General features: G+C 42.8%; 1 protein-coding gene across 1 annotated transcript in view; it reads left to right on the forward strand.

Annotated features, from left to right (window-relative positions):
• The window catches only part of LOC115635195 (piezo-type mechanosensitive ion channel component 2-like), a 59,624-nt gene that overhangs the window by 10,500 nt on the left and 28,258 nt on the right, over positions 1 to 20,866 (forward strand). The window contains exons 11-26 of the mRNA XM_030533557.1: positions 372 to 520; positions 3,021 to 3,194; positions 4,567 to 4,608; positions 5,484 to 5,516; positions 6,173 to 6,276; positions 7,101 to 7,264; positions 8,690 to 8,866; positions 10,097 to 10,228; positions 11,001 to 11,201; positions 12,374 to 12,578; positions 13,725 to 13,826; positions 13,969 to 14,134; positions 15,189 to 15,432; positions 17,129 to 17,225; positions 17,489 to 17,651; positions 18,923 to 19,012. Of these exons, the coding sequence (XP_030389417.1) occupies positions 372 to 520; positions 3,021 to 3,194; positions 4,567 to 4,608; positions 5,484 to 5,516; positions 6,173 to 6,276; positions 7,101 to 7,264; positions 8,690 to 8,866; positions 10,097 to 10,228; positions 11,001 to 11,201; positions 12,374 to 12,578; positions 13,725 to 13,826; positions 13,969 to 14,134; positions 15,189 to 15,432; positions 17,129 to 17,225; positions 17,489 to 17,651; positions 18,923 to 19,012 (2,243 nt within the window). The remainder of the gene's footprint in view (positions 1 to 371; positions 521 to 3,020; positions 3,195 to 4,566; positions 4,609 to 5,483; positions 5,517 to 6,172; positions 6,277 to 7,100; positions 7,265 to 8,689; positions 8,867 to 10,096; positions 10,229 to 11,000; positions 11,202 to 12,373; positions 12,579 to 13,724; positions 13,827 to 13,968; positions 14,135 to 15,188; positions 15,433 to 17,128; positions 17,226 to 17,488; positions 17,652 to 18,922; positions 19,013 to 20,866) is intronic.

Raw genomic sequence — 20,866 nt, forward strand, 5'->3', positions numbered from 1 at the left:
ACACACACACACACACACGTTTCAGACTCATCAGTAGGAGTTCACACACACACACACGTTTCAGACTCATCAGTAGGAGTTCACACACACACACACACACACACACGTTTCAGACTCATCAGTAGGAGTTCACACACACACACACGTTTCAGACTCATCAGTAGGAGTTCACACACACACACACACACACACACACACACACACACACACACACACACACACACACACACACGTTTCAGACTCATCCGTAGGAGTTCTCAGTTTGGCATTTTGGATAGGAGAGGGGATTTGACCTAGATGCTGTCAGTGGGCTGTCTTCAGTTTACGTAATAAACTGAGGTTCATCTAACCTGAGATGCTTTTGATTTCAGGTTCACTATGAGTGGTGGAGACGAATTCTGAAGTATTTTTGGCTCACTGTTGTCTCTTACTCAATGGTGGTCCTCATTGCTGTCTATGCCTACCAGTTTAAAACCATTTCTGGGTTCTTGCTCCTGACTTTGGGACTGTCAGAGGAGGGGTAAGGACTCTGATTATATTTTAAAGAAATGAAACAAAATTATCCTCCTGGAAATACTATTTCACTTGTTTTATCTAGGAATTTATGTTATTATTTATATCTATCATGGCAGCACTTTGAGGCATGAACCCTAGATTAGGGCCCACTGTACTAGGTAGTATACAAACATACCAAGCAAGAGTCCCTGCCCCAAAGACCTTACAGTCCAATAGACAAGACAGAGATTATAGACCAGACTGTGATATGCTCACTCACCCTGAGTAGTGCCCTATACCACAAGTAGTGCTACTGACATTAATGGAATTTTGCTAATGAGGATCCAACTCAGAATCTGCTAACCTGTATTAAGCATGATGGTTGACCATGATGGGGAAAAAATTATAATTTATTGGCCCATCCAAAAATTACTTACCCCAGGTAAGATGAGAGGAGGAATTTTTTAAGGCTGAAGGAATCATTGTCACAGTGTACACTGGTTATTCAGGTACCTTTACTCCAAATGCCACCTTACTCCATAAGGATAGCTACTGATTTCAGTGGAACTCAAAGTAAGTGTGTTACACAGCATGAGTAAAGATATCAGTATCTGGCTCTTGGATTACCGCGGACACACACTGTGTCCCCCACCACAACAGTTACACGAAGCCACTAAAATCCATTGCTAACAGTAGCTGGTTCTTAATTCTCCATCATCAGGTGTAGCTGCTGCCTTAGGATCAGTACCTGATGGGTGTGGACATTTTAGCCATTTGGCCAAGCTTACAAGGCCACCAATGTCAAAAGTAAACAACTGGGCAGCCTGGCCACAAGAGTTCACTATGTGCACTGCCTCCTCATCAGGTTTCTTCAACCAGGCATTTCCACCCTAGAGGCGGATGTAGAAATCCATAAACAAAGAAAAGAAGGCACAAAATACACAGTCCCTGGGTGGATCCCTGGCTACTTGATCACAGGCTCCCTCAGCTGAAGTGGGGAATGTGGGGCTTCCTTCTTTCCCCGCCTCCCTCAGCAGGAAGATACAACTCTGGTCACTTCACCCAGGAGAAGAAAACTCTAGGCAAAACCCTAAATAAACCCCTTTTTCCAAGGTTTTCATCTTTACCCAGCCCCAAGACCTCTTTCTCGGATACCTTTGCTCACTTCCTAGGTCTGCCCTGGAGAAATCCACCAGCAGCTACCACTCTTCTCAAAACCTCTCTGGGATGAGGGACAAAAGGGTTTATAAACCAAGTCTTCTTTCCCAGCATGCCTTGCCTGTTCTTAAAGGGCATACACACTGTTGTACCGATCACCCATTCAATCATAATTCCCACCCCATCACTCCTTTATAGCACAATTAAATTACAACCTCCCCCCTCATATCCTGTGAGCCCATCCCATCCCCATCGGCCTGATTCCAAAGCCTATGGAAAGACTCCCTTTGACTTAAGCAAATTTGGATCAGGGCCTAAATAGCTGTGAAGGTTAGTGAGTGTGTGCCTGGAATGTCAGTAAGTTTGGGCTATGTCGTATTAATTAATGATTGTAGTCACTCTGAGGTGCATGGATGAAAGGATTAGTATGGGTCTAGTCCTACAAGGTGCTGAGTGCCTCCTCTGATTTCAGTGTGAGCTGGGGAACCTCAGCACTTCCCTTGATAAAGCCCAATAAATTCACAGCATTATTATGAAATGAATAGCGCAGTGAGGGTGCATTACCCTATTCCCCTTGTGGGGCTGTGCAAGAGCTCCCAGTGGTTTCTGTATTTTCAGTGATGTGGCTAAGGCAGCAGGATGTAGGGTATAACCCAAACAAACCACAATGACTTGCTGAAGTACAAACCCAAAGCTTGCTTGAGGGACTCATCAGCTTTTTTTCTTTTGGGAATTATCGCTGATGCTAGATTGAAAATACTGTAGCCAGCTTTTCTGGAAAGACTCTGTACTTTGTTTAGTTAAATAGCTTGAGGGTTTTCACAGTAATTGTAGCCACAAAGTGGTAGATTTTCTAAGATCAATGGAGTTTATCCCCCCCCCACAAAGTGGACTTTGGTTCTTTCCTGAGGTTAGAGAAAGAGAGACAGCAGGAAGGAAATTTGTGAATAACATTCTGTGCTTGAAAAAGACAATAAGGTTCTTTATGTGATCTCAATATAACCTTGAAAATAAAGGGGTGTATCTCTGTAAATGAAGCGTAGTCAGTAGCCCCTGCCATGACTTCAGGGTCCAGGACAGGATTTAGCGAGACCATGACTGGTAGCACAAGGCTCCACCAGTCATCTGGAATCTTGAGATCTAGAGAGAATGATATGGTCTCTCTGCATCCAAAAAGCCTCAATGAAGAATCTCCTTGATGCTCATTAAAACTGAGATGAGTCTATTCTCTACAGTGAGGGACACTGCAGTAGCTCCAACTAACTCGCTACCTCACTATATCCTAGAGTAACCTTTTTCAGTATCCTTACTAGAAATGTAGTTTATAAGGCTGACCCATGAAAGGCTTTTTCCTTTTTACCTGACAGGTTAAAAGACCTGGGTCTTGAACAGTATGAGACGGTAGAACTGTTTGCTAAGATTCTGCTTCCTTCCACTTTTCTCCTGGCCTGCATCCTTCAGCTTCATTACTTTAGTGAGGATTTTCTGAAGATCACTGACCTGAGTAATATTCCCATCAAGCATGAATGTACTTCTGGCAGGTATGTGAACAGACCTGCACATTGGTAAACTGCAAAGCATGTGAGCATGTCCCTACCGAAGAGTTATCAGCTGGAAAATGAGACTTGAAAGTGCTTTACATTTTATATATTTACAAGAATTTGTATTGGTTTTCTGATGCACATGGAGGAACAAAGGCACTTTTATTGATAAGTTAGGCCTGCAATTACAGCATGTCTAATTGGTGCATAAATTTATTATGGCTGCACATACAAAATGGTACCTCCAGAAACAAATACTTAATTGTGATAATGTGGCCTGCATTTACTCAGCTGGGGGAATTTCACATACAAACTAGTCACATATATGTATGTGCAATTACGATGCCTTGCTAATTTGAAATCTGGTCTTTAAAACACAATAGGCCAAAATTTCAAAGCCAGGCACAATGGTTGTGCTCAGAAAGAGGTGTGCACATAGTGCACCAGTAATCCCACTTTTGCATTCAAGAATTCCTCTTTCCATGCAAAATTGTGGAGCTTTCTGGGTGCATTGGTATGGAAACCTTGTGTCTTGGTTTGAAAATTTGCCTCAAAATAAGAGTCAGACAAGAACAGAACAATGTAACTTTTCCTTAATTTCCAAAACAGTAGCAGGAAAGGATTTTAATTGCTTAATATTTACAAGGCATTTTCATGGAAATCTTATTACTTGTGGAAATCCATGAATATGTTACTTTCCCTTAATGAACTGTAATGGCTCCTATTATACCTAAAACACTCCATTTTGATTTTGCCGATTTTCTTTGGATAATACATATTGTATTTGTTTTTTTCCCTGAACGGAGGGGATGGGGATAATAGAAATATGCCAATATATATGATAAATATATAAAGAGCCTGATTCTGCTCCCACTGGAATTCCTGTTTGTTTTGTTATTGATTTCAATGGGAGTAACACTGATCACATAAACTCATCTTCACTAGATTACACACTGAACCATTACCATGTAGCATGCAACATAGTAAATGTCCTTAATAGAGAAAGGGCCCAATTTTCAAACTTGGGTGCCTAAAACCCTAATCCTGCATTAGGCCATGCTAGCATGGAGTCCCATGCCCATGGAGGATTCCCATAAATGCAAAAAAGATCCTTGAAACACATGTGTTAGGTGCCTACATGTTAGTTTGAGCACCCAGAAGCACAAATGCATTCCCTGATTTAGTGACCCAGCTTTGAAAATGGGGCTCTGTATTATGCCAGAAATATTGGTCTCATCTTATTTTTGGAAAGGAAGGTACGAGCACTGAACCTCATTGTGATGCAGAAGATAATGTGGGAGGATGAGGCACATCCTGTCAGCCATGTCTTAAAAAGAACATATGTTGACTTTATGCTATATTTTCTCCCTAGTAAAAAGAAAACTGAAACTCAGGTGTATCTCCTGGCCGACATGTGAGTTCAATTTCTTCATTCTTTTCCAAACATTTTCTTTTTAACTATATCCAACACCGTTATTTTGATTGTACTTCATTTTGCTGTAGGACAACACACAATGGAGCTCAGCAAGGATAGTAAAATATGTCACTGATGGAGAGGAGAAGGAGAATAGGGAGTAGGCCACCAATAACTTTCCCATGCATGTCCTGGACAACATTTTCTTTCCTGTATTGTAGGACAGTATTCCGTGTGCAAGTTAGCTGCTTTCGTCACTCAAGGTGGATGCACTGTAGTTAGTGCAGTGTAGGTGCAAAACACTTGTTTAGTGTGTCAAATTCTCTCTCTCTAATGGTCCACCCCAGCAAGGATAACCTCTTGCCTCTCTCTCTTAGCTGCTTACTGATAGCTTGAGTGGTAGGTGCTGAAGGTGTTGGGTTTGATTCCTATTAATAACCAGGGATCGGGGCAGCTCTAGGCATTTTGCCACCCCAAGCACGGCAGGCAGGCTGCCTTCGGCGGCATCCCTGCGGCGGGTCTGTTAGTCCTGCAGGAGGTCCGCTGGTCCTGCAGGAGGTCCGCCGAAGCCACGGCACCAGCAGACCCTCCGCAGGCAAGCCCCTGAAGGCAGCCTGCCTGCCTCCCTTGCAGTGACCGGCAGAGCGCCCCCCGCAGCTTGCCTCCCCAAGCACGCGCTTGGCATGCTCGTGCCTGGAGCCGCCCCTGCCAGAGATACTGTATGAACATGGCCATATATAATTTGTGAATTGCTTTGGGCCTGTTGGGGTGAGAAGCTCCATAAATCTGTAAGGGATGCATAGTAGTAGTTGTAGAAAACTAGACAGATAAAATCCAATATTTGATGTTATATTTTTCCTGCTTTTAATTTTCAGGCTTAAAGAAAATATTTGGAAACTGCAAACCAGGTGAGAATGAAATGACATTGAGGAATGCATTTCTCTGCATTGGAGTCTACTCTGCTCTTGATGCCTGGATGACACATAGGCGTAGCTCTGATTAGGAGTAAATGGATTTACTCACGTTACTTCTCCATGAATTTATAGTAGAACCAATTAGTATATTTTGTACTTAGAAATCTGACATTTGGAACACTTGTTCCAGATATGCAGCACTGTTATAACACGTCTAAGAAAATACTGGAGACAGATTTAAAAAAACAAAAAGGAGGTTTACATGACATTTGTTTGCTTTAGTTTAGACCACAGGCTCACAACATAGTAGTATTATTTACAAACCTAATAGGGTTGGATTTTCAAACTTGCTCAGCTTTGGTCCAATTCTGCTCCTGTTAAATTCAGTAGGAGATCTACCACTGATTTTAATCAGAGCAGAGCTAGGCAAACCATGAGCTCATTTGAAAATCACACCCATAAATTATACATATATCACAGGTGTATACCTCCACTTTGTATTCTGTTCCCTTTCAGTTTAGCTGCAGGCAATTAAAAAATGGATCACAAACTGTGTAATATCAGAATGTCTAACTCTCTTTAACGCTACAAGGTAAAGGGATCAATATCTAAGGTGTCTGGCATTAGCAACTTTCTTGTGTTCCCTACAGGCTGGAAGCCAATGAACTGCATGGTGAAAATCAAACCACCTCGGACAAGACAGAGAATACAACAGTGTATGAAACCATGGGAGAGGCTCAGCAGGAGAAATCAGGTGATGATGTGTAACTCCTTGCAGCATTGTTTAAATGATTTTTTTTTTTAAACATGGAGCAAAGCCAATACTATCTCGTTTACAGAAGCTCCTCGACTTACGCTAGCGTTAAGTTCCGGAACACCTTGCGTAAGTCAAATTTTGCAGAAGTCAGGAAAGTATCTCCAACAATTATGCCAATAAAAAAAAAAAAAGCAGCTTACGGAACTTTTTCCATAAGTCTGGATTTCTGTAAGTCAGGTTTGCGTAACCCGGTTAGCGTCTGTATAGGCAAGTGCTTGAGTATTCTTATTCTAGGGGTTGACTTCAGGCATTGTAGGTGTATAGTAGTGGGAATCGTGCCCAAGGGCTAATCATACTTGCAGTCCTTGTCCTCCCTAAACACAATGGCAGTAGGAAGCAATACTGATTAGAGAGTATGGAGCTATAAAGCACGGTGGATATATAGCTTTTTCGGATCTAGGCCCCAAATACAATATTGCTTTGTTCTTTATTCCTAACCTGACATTGCTCTAGCAGGAACTGTGAGACAGTGAAATTCCTAGCTTATTTCTTTAAAGCTTAATTCTGCCAATACAAAATAGTCACCAAAGCCAGAGGAAGGAATAGCACTCCATGTATGAGCTATTGTTGACCTTTTTAATCCCATATTTCTCCACCACTATACTGCCACCTCTGAACTCCTCCGTTGTGGAGGATGAAGACATAGCTGACAAGTCATTTGACAAAGCAGTAAAAATAGTAAAGGATTTCTATTTCTTTGTCTCCAAAATCATCTTTAAAAGTTATTTTAAAGCACTAACCCAGCACTTTTCTTTTCTTAGTGGGAGAACCTAATAAATGGAGTCTGGTGATCGACAAGTTGGCTTCTCTTCTCCTGCAGCTTTTGGAAAATTTTCATAAAACTCAGGTGTTAGCCTGGAGAGTCCTAGAGCTGCACATCCTTAAAATTGTCTCCACTTGGGTCATCTATATCACTCTCCAGGAGGTTGGTGAATAGTATGAAGAACCTGAAAATATCATTTGTTTTCTGCAAACTCCTTTCCTGGTGCTACAAGAGACTCAGATCTCCTCCAAATCAGCAGCTATGGCCCGTTATGTTCATATTTTAGGCCAGTAACTGTAATCCTCTAAGTACATAGAAATGTATATTAGTGGGCGTTTGTTCCCGCTTCTAATGAGGTTTACACACTCTGCATGTTGTCCAAACTGAGCAGCTTCCTGGGGTTTGGCTTTATTGTTAAGTCAAGCACCCAAACAAACATAAACTTCAATCTAAACCATGTCTGGAAGCTGGCTGTTTTTAGGGTTTTCCATCTAACACCTCTCCCCCCATTCCCTAGTTTCCTCTGCTTTTTGAAAGGCTCTAAACACTTTTATATATTCTGGATGGACTGGCTGAATTGACTTGCTGGTTCTTCTCTGCTATAATTCCAATGCACCTTCATAAAGGGTTCATTTATATTTCGAGTCCTAGAGTCTGCCAACCTGCTACAAGGTTAATGCACCAGCCTGCACACTGCCTCCAAGATCTCCTGGGGAGTGCAGCCAGCATGCCACCCTTAAAGGAGGTGTAGCATGAACTCTCCTTTGACGACGAACAGCTCTGCTAATTGTTTTGGTGGATGATGCAGAACCATGGCCTCATTTTGACCCTATTCTTCCCTGCCCCTTTAGTTAAGCTGTGTAGTCCCTGAATTCAGGAGAGCACAGGGACTGTCGTACCTAGATGTAGGACACCATGGGACTTGTTTTAGAAATTTGATCATGATGTGATATGGCATAACAGAGCCTACTTGGTTTTCTTCTCAGTTTACTAAGCAAAGTTTCCTTTCCTCCCTGCAGCCATCAGAATAAACCTTAGTTGAAACTCAGGTGGCTTATGTAATTCAGACCCAAGATTTCATAATTAAATACACGTGCAAATGGCTAGTTAGACAGGGCTTCACCAGAACCCAAATTGTTCCTGTTTTTTGCTCTTAAGATGCAGGTTTTCATAAATATTTTTCATGAATCTATTCATGTGCAAACTGTAAACATCTAATTTTACAGAGCTAGGAAACTACATAACAGTGACCTAAATGTCACTTAGTCCCTTTCAAGGCAAAAAGTCATCCTTAAATATCAGGAAGAGAAAAATGTAAATAAAATCATATCACTTACTACATTTATAATAGGTCCTTTCCTGAAGATTAGAAAATCCAGTCTTTTCTGCCCAGCAGCATTACTTGCCATCACAACCATCAGGGCATATTTTCTCCTCAAACAGTCTTTTGCTTTATTTAATAGTTTATCTGTTATTCTGTATTGTGTTGTTGCGAATACCACAAGCTGAACTCCTCAACCCACAAACATACCAGCAAAGAGGTCAGTTACAGTGAAACAACTGATTTTTTTCCTGTAATGACTTTAGGTATCTTTGATGAATTACCCTTTCTTTGTCCTTTGGGCGTTTGCCCTGCCCTATCCCAAGCTCCGGCCTCATGCATCAAAGATCTGCACAGTTTGGTCCTGTGTGATGGTTATCTGTAAAATGATGTACCAGCTGAAATTCGTCAGGCCACATAACTACTCCTCAAACTGTATGCAGGTGAGCATTCTAGAGCACTCAGGTCCTGATTCTGCAAATACTCGGGATATATCTTGAGCGAGCAAAAGTGAACCTCCCAGCCTGGGTCAACAGACTCACTCTGGCCCTCTAAAAATAGCTGTATAGATGGTGCTTTGATGTTGAGACTAGAGTTCAGGCTTTGAAGCCTAGGGAGGAGGTGGGGTTCTTAGTGTATCACACTCAGCAAAGATCTGTGAACAGCCAGCAAGCAGTGTCCTTCTTCAAGTTCAAGAATATCTTTGAATAATGTGCAACTTCCATGCCACATCAAGACAAGATTTAACATAGTCCCAAGAATGCAATTCTCTCAGCCAAAGCTTTCCTGAGAAGCTTTTGTAGGTTTGCATTTAATAAACACCTGTGCAATGTGAAAGGGAATGGAAAGTTTTGAAACGTGTTTGTTGAAAGATAGTAAAGAATGGGGGCTATTGCAGATAAACAGAGACCTTCCTTTTGCGGGCACAATTCATACCTACAGTTTCACATCTGCAAAATTGGTGGGTTAAATTTTTGTGTGGGCAAAATAATTAGGATCCTAAATATTACAGCAGGATGGATAGCTACCTGATTTGTATTTGAACTTCAAACTAATGGGAAATTGAGGCAAAAAGGAGGTACTTGCCCATGGTCACGCAGCAAGTAGCAGACCCAGGATTCATGAGTCTTGACTGAGGGCATGTCTACAAAAATATTTCATGTGTGGCAAGCTGGGATGTAAATCTACTGTGCTCCAATGTGCCATGCACACATGGTGCATGTTGAACCTGCTGCATATTAAACATACCCTGTTTCAGTACCAGGTCAAAGTGCTCTAGGGAACTTGATTTCCTTTACTCAATCACTTCTCTCTCATGTTACTTATTGGGCACAAAGAAATGAATGGTCAGTAGGCTTATAAAATTAAAAGATTTATAAACGATAGCTATGCATATAGGAGTGTTGCCAAGCAAGAAATATACCAAGCACTCTTGAGTGTAATTTCTGGCATAGAAAATCATCCATGCCTACCACAAACACTAAATTAGATGGCATCTGTTCTATTTGTGTGCACATTACATTCTGGATATAAATTGGTAGAAATAAAATAAAAAAAAACTTTAAACACATTAGGGGAGCCACTAGGACTTGCGCTTACCCCTACTATTGAAGGATTAATTTCTGAGAGTGTATTTCAGACAAACATGCTTCATTCCATAGGGGCTGTACCAGAACAGAACCTACTATCATGACAGCCTGGATGAGCTGTTGCAGAAATCAGTGTTGTACGTCGCTCCTGTTGATCCCGCCGATTGGTGTGGAGGGTTACGGAAGTGCGGTGACAATGTTTTACCCTGCCTGAAGGTAGGATTCTTATTGTGCTGTCTTCAGACACTATTACTAAATAGAGTAACGGGTAATCAGCAGCTTCGCTCAGCACAAACCCTCTGCTGATATGTCAGATTTTGACATGCACAAGCAGAAAGAGGAGCTTGAAATAGGAAGAGGGAGCAACATGGGAATTTGAAAATTTATTTAAAATAAATCCTGGTTAGATCTTAATGAGAAGATGTGATTAAGAACCGGTGACAGGGTAAGTGGAAGAGAGAGGAGATCTACCAAAGAAAATGAGAAGGTTTTCTCAGCCATTCTTCTGTACTTGGTTTTCTTCTCATTCTGCATCAGACGCTGATGAGACACCAGTAAACATTCTCCATACCGTCAAGAGTCATTATTGTTCGTCTCAAGGAACATCTTATCCCTTGAAATTGCCACTGGTCTGAATCCAGTATAGCTACTACTCCAGTATTATGGGAGAGAAGTCCATGGGAGAATCTTTCTCAAGTCACCATGTTGCAGTGTTCCAGGAGAGAAAAGAAGCATTTATCATTCATTTCTCATAGCACTTATTATTCTCATGAGACATTTTTATAGTGCCGTAAATGTACATGGCACTTGACAGAACATAGCAAAAGCAGAGCCCCTGGCATCCAGTGTAACAGACAAGACACAGCTCAGAACAACCGTTTAGTTGTAAGCTTCATTTGTCCTACCATTTGTCTTTCTCAGTGTGGGTTGCTCAATATTGCATTTAGGATGCCATTAACATCTGGTGCCATTTCATTCTCCCTTGCAGAACCATCTCACCATCTTGGCATTAATGGTAATAGAAGTGACTGTGCATCACCACCAGCTCTTCTACCGGACTCAAAACCAGCTGACACCACCTGTTACAGGGATCATTTTTGATACCATCACCCGAGAGCACCTGGATGATGGGTTACTCAGCTGTATCAAATACTTTATCAACTACAGTTTCTACAAGTTTGGACTAGAGGTGAGCAAATATCAGGGGAGAACAATCCTCTTTGGACTTGGTCCCCGGCAATAGCTCACGGAGGCATTAAGAAGCCTGTGGAAAACACACACCAACGGAGAATATAAATTCCCTTCTGGTGTAAACAAGCACAACTCCATTGACTCCCCCTAGAAAATGTGTTCCCATGCAGATATGGGCAGCAATTATCAGTGAGATCAGATTTGCACAGGCGCAGAGCTCTTAGGAGTTGATTCATTTCCCTGGTTGGAGTGGGTTGCAGTTTAAAGCCTCCCCTGCCCAGGTCGCCACACCAGAGAGCAGATTACAGTATCAGGGATTCAGTTTGGGGAGGGCTGCTTTGAAATCCAGGCTTCCTGCCACTTATGGCCTGGTCTTTGTGGGCTTATCATGCTCCCTTTCGGGGTGGCAGCGGCTGGCTCTTGTGCCCTGGTGGAGTGCAGTGCTCCCTCTCCCAGAGGATAAGGAGGGGAAGTTCATCAGAAAGTTTTTATTGCTGCCATAAACAATTTAACATGTCAGCAGGTCCTTTTTTTTTGCATGCTGATGATGGTTTTCACTGTAGCTTGAGGTGAATGCATTGTTTTGTGAGTACGATCCCTTCCCCAGCCTTTGAAAATCTGGCCCCTGTAAAGTCAGAGTCATTCTCTTCACTATATGAGCTTCTCTCAGTGTTTCCCTTCATAGCATTGGTTCAGGGGAAGTCACCCTTGTGGAAGGAAAGGCAGAATTTTCCTCTTCATTTTTTATTCCCTAGTGACCAACTTTCCTTTCTTTAATCTATTAACATTGACTATGGCCTTGTCTACATGGCAGAGTTTTACCAACACAGTTAAACCACTATAGTTATTTGGGATAACTCTCATGTCCACTCTTATTCTGGAATGAGCGCCTTTTTCAGATTAGTTTAAACTCCTTCTCAAGTGACATAAACTGAAAAAAGCCTCTTTTATCCCAGAGTAAAAAAATGTCCACATGGCAGGGCTATAGTGCTAAAATTATATTGGTTTAAATTCACATCTTAGCTGATACCAGTACGGCTTTCCCACACAGCCAAGTGCTAATGCTCCCCGCAGCGGTAACCTTTGAAAAATTAAGTGGTCAGGAGGGCTTTCTGAGCAACCATGGGCTTTGACGGACAGTGTTGCCACTGGAACATTCCATTCTTTCAGGTGTGTCTCATCATGGCTGTGAATGTCATTAAGCAGCGTATGGATTTCTATGCCCTTCTCCACGGCTGCTGGCTCATCTACCTGCTGCAGCGCCGCCGAAGGAAAGCAGTGGCTGAGGTCTGGCCGAGATACTGCTCTTTCCTTGCTAGTGTCATGACCTTTCAGTATTTGCTATGCATTGGCCTCCCTCCTGCTTTCTGCAAAGGTAAATGCAACACAGTGCATTGTCTGAGTGGGGGGTTGAGTGAACACATAGAAAAGCCCCAGCAGTCACTGATAACCTGAAACATGACCAGTGAGGGCTGTTGAGCCATATCCCATCCAGCTCTGCAAGGAGAAGAGAACATACAGGGACACTGAACGGGGAAGTCCCTGGTGATGGTGTGTAGGCTAGTGGGGACGTTCTACCAACCAGGGAATTGAAATAATACTCCAAGCCTCAGTCCTCTAAAGCCCTTTCCTCGGGGCTTATTATCTGTCCCCAAAACTGCAGCAAATCAACTGAAAACCACTGGGCAATAATCCCCAGAGGCTACTGCCCACTCAGAGGAGAGACCCATCCTCTCTTCTTAGTTCTCTTGTGTTCCAGCTTATCTTTTCTTTGAGACTCCACCACAAGCATCCAGTGATCAGACTGTTAAACCTGTATAAGCTGAAGCACCTTTACCTGGTCAGGTGACCCCCCCAAAACTTACCCAAACGTTGTATTAGTATTACAATGATTATTAATACATCCCTGTAAAATTGAGTCTCTTGTCTGCAGCTTTTCTCTCTCGCTCTTTTCCTCTCCATGGTTTTTTCCTTCAAAAGGCTACAGTCAAATCAAGATGACTGGCTTGGTTTCACCTGCTAGCATAGGTGACACCCCATGTGCTCTCCCTGAACTATGAGAATTAGAAGAGCCAAGTCTTTCCATGATTCCAGAGATGCCAGATACAGCCAAGGGACTGGAGGGGTGGGGGCAGCCAGGAAATGGCAGACAAACAGATGAGGTGAGGTATTTCAGGAGGATCAAATAGCTGTAAATCACTAGCTGGGTTCAGCTGGCTCTGAGCTACAACAAGCAGAGGTCAGAGAGCACCGGGACAATTCCATCTCTATTCAGTCTGAAGCCCAATAGCAGTTTTCACAATGGAGAACTCACGGCATCAACACTAGTTGTTTCAGCACTGATGAGAGCTCACTTTTATTGGTAGCAATAGTCCCAACCCTGTGCTATCAGGAGGATATCCAGACGTGTGCCATTTCCCTTGAGAAATGCTGGTGTGCTTCAACTCGAACATTTCTAGGCTGTAAGGTCAGAAATTAGCTTAAATGTTTTGTGTGATGAAAAGAACCCCTTTGCCTACAGATTATCTGTGGAGAACCTCTCGCTGGACAATCCATTCCAATCTCATTAAGTGGCTCTATCTGCCTGATTTTGCCAAGAAACCTGATGCCAGTTTTCTCCTGTGTAAGTATCAGTCATCCAGTGCAGCATTTTACTGTCTGAAATTCCTGCTGCTAACTACTAATCATTGTCATCATAATATTAAACATAATCAGAATAGTCTTGTCTGAAGCTGTTAAGAAGCTGTTTTCCTGTCTCCTCCCAGATGACTTCCTGCTTCTGCTTTTTGCCTCCCTGCAATGGCAGGTATTCAAAGATGAGAATAAGGCTTGTGTGCGAATAGAGGCAGGAGATAACGTGGAGATCAGCCGTGAATTAGATCCAGCTGTTCTCAGCCAGTACAGCCCTGTGCCAAACTTTATCCACTGCAGGTAGGAACCAGCAAGATTTGCTTTGGCCAAGTATAGCAAGTGGAAACATGGCATCTGGATTTTGAAGGTGTTTGGATGTAGGATTTTATCAAGCCTTTAAGAGAAGTAGATGGCAGCTGTGCAGTTTGGATCTGGAGCCAGGTTTGTGCTCAGAGGCCCCATCCAATCCAAAGTTTGTGGGTGTTTGGAGGCGGGGCTCATCTTTAGTTACAAACATTTTAATAATTAAATTGATTTCAAAGGCAGAAGGGAGCACTAGATCACCCAGTCTGGCTTTCTGTGCAACCCAGGGCAGAGAATTTCACCCACTTACCCCTGTCTTGAGCCCAGTGACTTGTGTTTGACTAAATCATAGCTTCAAGATGGGCATCCAGTCTTTATCTGAAGACATCAAGAGATGGGGGATCCACCACTTCTTTAGCTAGCTTGTTCCAACAGTTCATCACCATCGCCCTTAAAAATTATAAGCTGACCCACATGCTGCTAAACTCTAGCACTCTGTTGGAATTCACTATGTCTTACATAGTACAGTAACTGGCCTTTAGTATCCTCAATGCATCCAAATAAAATGTCATTTCATTACAAGAAGGAATAATATCAGAGAATTGAAGGCTATAATATCCTAGCATAAAGATCAAAATAGATTTCCAGTTACCTTTCTCAGCTCATTAGCAAAAGATCTTGAGTGGGTCTATGCAAAGTTCATAGTGCATGGAAAGTTTTTGCAAGTGGCCTCTTTTCTTTTCTCTGTATGAACCAGCAATCTATTTATGAACCACTTTAATATTTAGTGTAATAGGCAGATAAAATAACTGTTTGCAAAGGGAGTGGGCAAGCCTGTAATCTCAGTTCACCCTGCGGAACGTCTACCTGGGGAACACAAAGTTCACTGATCTAGTTTCGACTGAGCTGGTGTACAATGGGCAGGTGCAATGGGGGTGCTGTCATAAGTCCAGGGGCACTGTTGGTTTAAATATTTAAGTGCATGGCCACCAGTTGGCAGACACAAGAATCATCCTGATACGGCTCTGACATTTCATTTCCACTCCCGCAGGTCCTATTTGGATATGGCTAAAGTGATTGTGTTTGGCTATCACTTCTGGTTTGTGCTCTGCCTGATTTTTATCACTGGAACCACTCGAATCAACATATTCTGTCTGGGCTATCTGATGGCCTGTTTCTACTTTATGCTCTTTGGAAGCAGTCTCCTTCTAAAGCCGGTCAAGACTATTCTCAGATTGTGGGACTATTTGATTGCGTACACTGCCTTAGTTATAGTGATGAAGAATCTTCTGGCTGTATGTATTGTCTTTCACAAAATTAGGGAAATATCTGCCCTCTTGTTGTTTTTAATATTACAGTAGGACCTAGAGTCACCAGCTGAAATCTGGTACCCAGTGGGCTAGGGAATTTACATATGCATGGTGGAAAATGTCCCTGCCCCAAGAGCATACTAGCTAAGACCCTGATCCTACGATGACCTCCTCATGGGCAGATCCTTGAAGTCAGTGAGGTTCTTGACTGACAAAAGGTAGAAGAAAGGGAAGTATTACAATCCCCACTTTTCTGATGGGGGAGACTGAGGGGCACAGAGTTCATGTGACTTTCCCAAGGTCACACAGGTAGCATGTGGCAGAGTGGGGATCATCACCCAGAACTCATGAGTCCCAGTCCAGTGCTTGAATCTCAAGACCATCCATCCTCTCTATTTCCTCAGCTAAGCAATAGCCAGCTGGTAGTGGAATCAGTGGGCTTCTGCTCTGTGTGGGGAAAGCAGGATGGGGAGCACATATGAAAGGGGGCCACACTTTCTGCATCTGCAGAGCTGTGGGTGAAATTGGTTTTAGGCGCTGTGGTGTGCAAGGGAGGTGAGTCTCAGGGGAAGACTGGGGAGTTAGAAGGGCATGGACAGGGCCTTTGCAATGAAGTGGCTTCACTGGCTAAAGCCTTTCTCTCCATGCATGACAGGGTGGGGACACAGCCGCTATGAAGGCTAATGAGTCCTGAGGCCACACACGTGGCTCTGTTACTGCCCTATGGGGCAGTATTTTGCCACCCATTTGTGGAACTCCCCTGGGCACAGCCCACTTACGCTCTCTGTGACAGTGACTGGAATATGGCCCTGCTTGATTTTTCCAGTTCAGTTGATGTAAGCCCTTCTATATTATGATAAATGTTATGTAATACAATTATGCACATTTCAAAAAAATAATCTGGCCCTATATCTCTTTCCCCTAGAGCAGTGGTCTCCAAACTTTTTCAGTCGCGTACCCCTATCAGTAAAAATTTTTGAGCAAACATCCCCGGCCGCACAGGCTCTACCATTTTTGCTGAAGCAAAAAAAAAAAAAAAAAGAAAAAGAAAAAGAAAAAAAGCCGCTCGGACTCCCGCCTGAACTGACCAGGCGAGGAAACAAAAAGAAAAAAAAAAAAAAGCGCTCTTCCTGCTGCGCACCCCCAAGGATCCTCTTGCTCACCCTACTTTGGAGACCACTGCCCTAGAGGGTGGGGAAGCATTCACAGCTGTGGTCTGTGCTGGAGCTTGTCTGTGGATGAAAGGAAGACGTCTTTCTCGAGGCTGCTTATGCAGCACCTTTAATGAAAATTAAATTCACTGAAAAAGTAAAAGAGTTTTCAGAAATAGCTTCCTGCTCATGACAATTGATCAGTCTATACATTAGAGATGTGTGAAATGGCCCGGCCCCAGCTTTCCACGTGCGTGCCCTCCCAAGAGCAAGCAGAGAGTAAAGCACTTTCCCGCAATTACAGGCCTTTCCTGCGGGCTGCCTATCTTCTCTATTTCTTTGGCAGAAAAGTTTGATACCTGAGAATCCTCTTCTCTAGCTAATTCATGAACAGCAGCTAGAAAGGCTCACTAAACTGACCTATCATACCAGTTTGGATAAAAACAGCAAGTGCAATTAGAGCTTAGATAAATGAATACAAAGGAACAGAATGCTGCTGCGCCTTTTCACGGTCTCCTTTTTGATTGTAGATTGGAGCATGTGCCTATCTTGATAAGTTACTGAGAAACCATTGCTGGCTAATACAGACCTTTGGCATGTTCTGTACTATACCGGGGTATGACTTGGGTAAGTAGCAAATAATGAACAGGAAGAGAGGACGTACCTTCTTACTGAAGGATAAGCAAAAGTCTAGTCCACTTTTTCTACAAAGCCAATAAAACACTGTATCACTAGCAGTGCAAGCAGAGACCTGTTTATTGAAGTGGAGACAAACACCTATCAGGGATGGTCTAGATAATACTTAGCCCTGCCCTGAGTGCAGGGAACTGGACTAGATCACCTCTCGAGGTCCCTTCCAGTCCTATGATTCTATGATTTCTCCTGTGTAGCTCTTCCTGAGGATGAGAAGTGCGAGCTCCCTGAAAATGAAGCCGGGATTGTTTGGGATGCGATAAGTTTCACTTTCTTGCTGGTCCAGCGGAGAGTCTTTATGAGCTATTACTTCCTCTACGTAGTGGCAGATCTGAAGGCTGCCAAGATCTTAGCTTCCAGGTACATGCACTGGATGTTACAAGTTTAAACCAATAGTCCTCAGTGGTGCAGAGAGGAGTTGGAGGCCCCCTCCTTTCTGTAAAGAAATGTGCTCTTTCTGAGATTTGGATTTCTGGGGAGAGTGATGGGGAGCCTCCCAAGGTTTGTGTTCCAAAAACAAGGGACCCAGTCAGACAATTATTACTACTTGCTGAGCACTGGTAATGTGCTCCGTGCTGTAAAAAGTAAACAAGACATGGCGCCTCCCCCAAGAAGCTTAAAACACAACTCAGGGCTCTGTAGTGTCCTGGGTGATGATGCAAACTCAAGTTGGGGCAGAAATCTTGCAAAGGTTTCATGTCAGGAGTGTGACTTAAGGATGCAGATGCTTTAAGTGCTTGAGGCTCCATTGCAATGATCATGCCTTAGCAAACTGGTCAGTGAGGCAAGAGATGAGGATGGGCCTATGGTAAGCCTAGCTTTAAATCCTAACTTTCATGACCACATACTTCACACAATGGGCAGGGTGGGGAAGATAGACCTTTTGTGACAGTTATAACATTCATCTGTAGTTCTGAGGATTTCAGTAGAATCCTGAGGGGGTTGACAAGCAGATCTCCATGTGTTTAGGAGCTATGTTTGGGCAGTACCAGAAAGTGGCAGAGATAGAAAATATGGCATGTGCCATAAAAAAAATGTCACCTAGAATAAATAATGTGCAACTCTGAACTGTGGGGTTATAATTCCATTAGGAAGTTTGTGGGACACCATAGTCCATGAAAGAGAAGCTTCTTGAGGTGGAGATGATTCCCTTTACCCTTTCTACATTCCTATCCCACTTCAAGTTTCTCTCTCGTTGTCCCTTATCCATTATCTATATCTGCTTGTCTGTTTCTGCACTTATAATACACCCCTTACTATGGTATTTAATATCTATCAAGCCCTCCCTCTGTTCAAATTGCTACTGGAGTGATTTATCCTAAATTATCCATCCCACTGCCAGAGTGACTCTTCACTGAAATCTTCTGAAACTGTGTTTTTATTGGTGGAATCAGAGGTCTGATGTCAATCTCTTTTTTACCCACCAGTCAGAGCCCGGAGAATGATGTAATTGCTGTCAATTACCTTAATCCACCAATAAGAACTGGAATAGAAGTGTCACTCCAGCGATTTACCAGAATGATAATGCTCTGGTTAGCTGGGTATATTTCAACCCCTTTGTGGTGTGAAGATAGTTGCATGCTGCCCAGTGAAGTGTTTATCGAATGACCTGGCTTGTTTCACACATGCAGAGGAGCTGAACTGTTTGAAGTGAAGCTGAAAAAAGTTGTGGCGCTCAGATTGGAGGAAGAGAAAAAATCATTGCAAGCCATGAGAAGACAGTAAGTTTGCTGTTCATTTAAAATCACATACTACTTATACACCACATATCTAACTGGTGAACATGGGGATGTGTCATCTTTTCACTTCTCTCTGTATTCAGGATATTATATTTTCCATCCTCTGATTCCCCCTCCCCCACCCTTCTTAGTGACTCATAACTCAAACCCTTTCCTATCACTACAAGGAAGAGTTAGGGATAATGCTACAAACAACAACAACGGCAATCAAATGAAAATAGTTATTGACGAGCTTCAAATGGAGGGGCTCAAATTATGGACTCAGTGCCCAACACACAGTAACAACTCCCTGTCCTTATTCTTCTGTGGGACTTTAGGATCCTGATAGAGAGAGTTCTAGGAGAGTTTTGGACTCTAGACTGCAAGACCAGAAAGCTATTGTCTTTGCTCCATGGTTGATACTACAGAGGAATTGTAACACAGGACAGCTGTTTGGCTGGTACAAAATCCCTTGTGCTGGACAATCAGCTGTTCTGTCCCATGGAATGTTAGGCTTTTCACTCTTGGAGAACAAATTGCTAATAGGCTCAATGATGGTATCCAATCAGAATAATGGTCTACATTAGGGCTTTAGCCAGTAGTGTAGTGACACTGGTAAAAACCATACCATATCGCACTGAGCTAAACTGGGGCTGGCACTAGTACAATATATCCCAGTTTGAAACCTGGGCAAGTGGCATTGGTACAAGTCCCCATTAACTCATCACATCTACAAAAGGGACTGGCACCGATACAACTATACCAGTGCAGCTATAACACCAGCTAAAGCCCTGGTGTACACAAGGCTTTATTAAAGAGTCTCCCACTGGATATGCCCTGATTCAGACAAAGAAAAATCAACCTAGAGACGTATTAAACTTCCCTTGAAGACTGAAAGGATGTGTTAAATGGGGACCTGCACTGTACCTATAATCATTGGCCCCACAGGGGTGATAAATCTGATTGTACAGTGTCAGTTCCCCGGTGCTACATGATTACTGACATGGTATAGGTGACAGCACTGTAAGAAACAATATCATCTGCTTGGCACTGTCAGCATTGGAATAATGACACCCACATTTCATCTTGCAGTGGAGACTGGATGAAACCTTGATTACGCATTAGATAAGCAAAGCTTGATCAAACATTTCATGTCATCTGCTGCAGAATTTCACAGATGTTTCCTTGCAAAACTCTTAAGCAAAATGCCAAAAACATTTCCTCACCACATGCAAAGTTGGCCAAAAGCCAAACATTGACGGAGTTTATTTTGGTTTGGCCTATAGTATTACATGCATATATCAAACTGCTTCCTGTTTTGAATATCAGATCTTGGAATGGATAGCTTCCAGATCTTAGCCAGGTCCAAAGTAAGCTGTGCTCAGTAAAAAAAAAAATAATACTAGCAACAGTATACATAGTCAGATGAATAATTATGCTTTTATTATTTCCTGGCTGGCTAGCTTGCATGCGTTCTTATGGAGGTGGCCAGCCTTCTCAGACACATGCTGAGCCCATTCTGGCCAATGGGTATGAAAGTCTCTGTTATTATCCCAATCCTCAGATCTTAGCTGTCAAAGGAGTGCTCCTCCACAGCTGTATTTGGAGCAGAAGCCAATTCCCACTGAAGTCCATGCAAAGATTCCCCTTGATTTCAGTGAGTTTTGGATTGGCCCTGTTAGAATGTTAATATTCCCGAATTAATTTAAGCCCAGTGAAGACACAGGCCTCCTGTTTTAGTATCAGTTATAATATTTTAAATAGATATGCGCTCGGGTCAGTGTTAGTGCCTGTGATAAAAAGCTTCAGAATGGAGCGTATTGGTGACACTTTGGGTGTTAGGAGGAGATGGAGAGG

Source organism: Gopherus evgoodei, chromosome 14 (assembly GCF_007399415.2).
Source record: "Gopherus evgoodei ecotype Sinaloan lineage chromosome 14, rGopEvg1_v1.p, whole genome shotgun sequence".
Classification (NCBI taxonomy): Eukaryota; Metazoa; Chordata; order Testudines; family Testudinidae; genus Gopherus; species Gopherus evgoodei.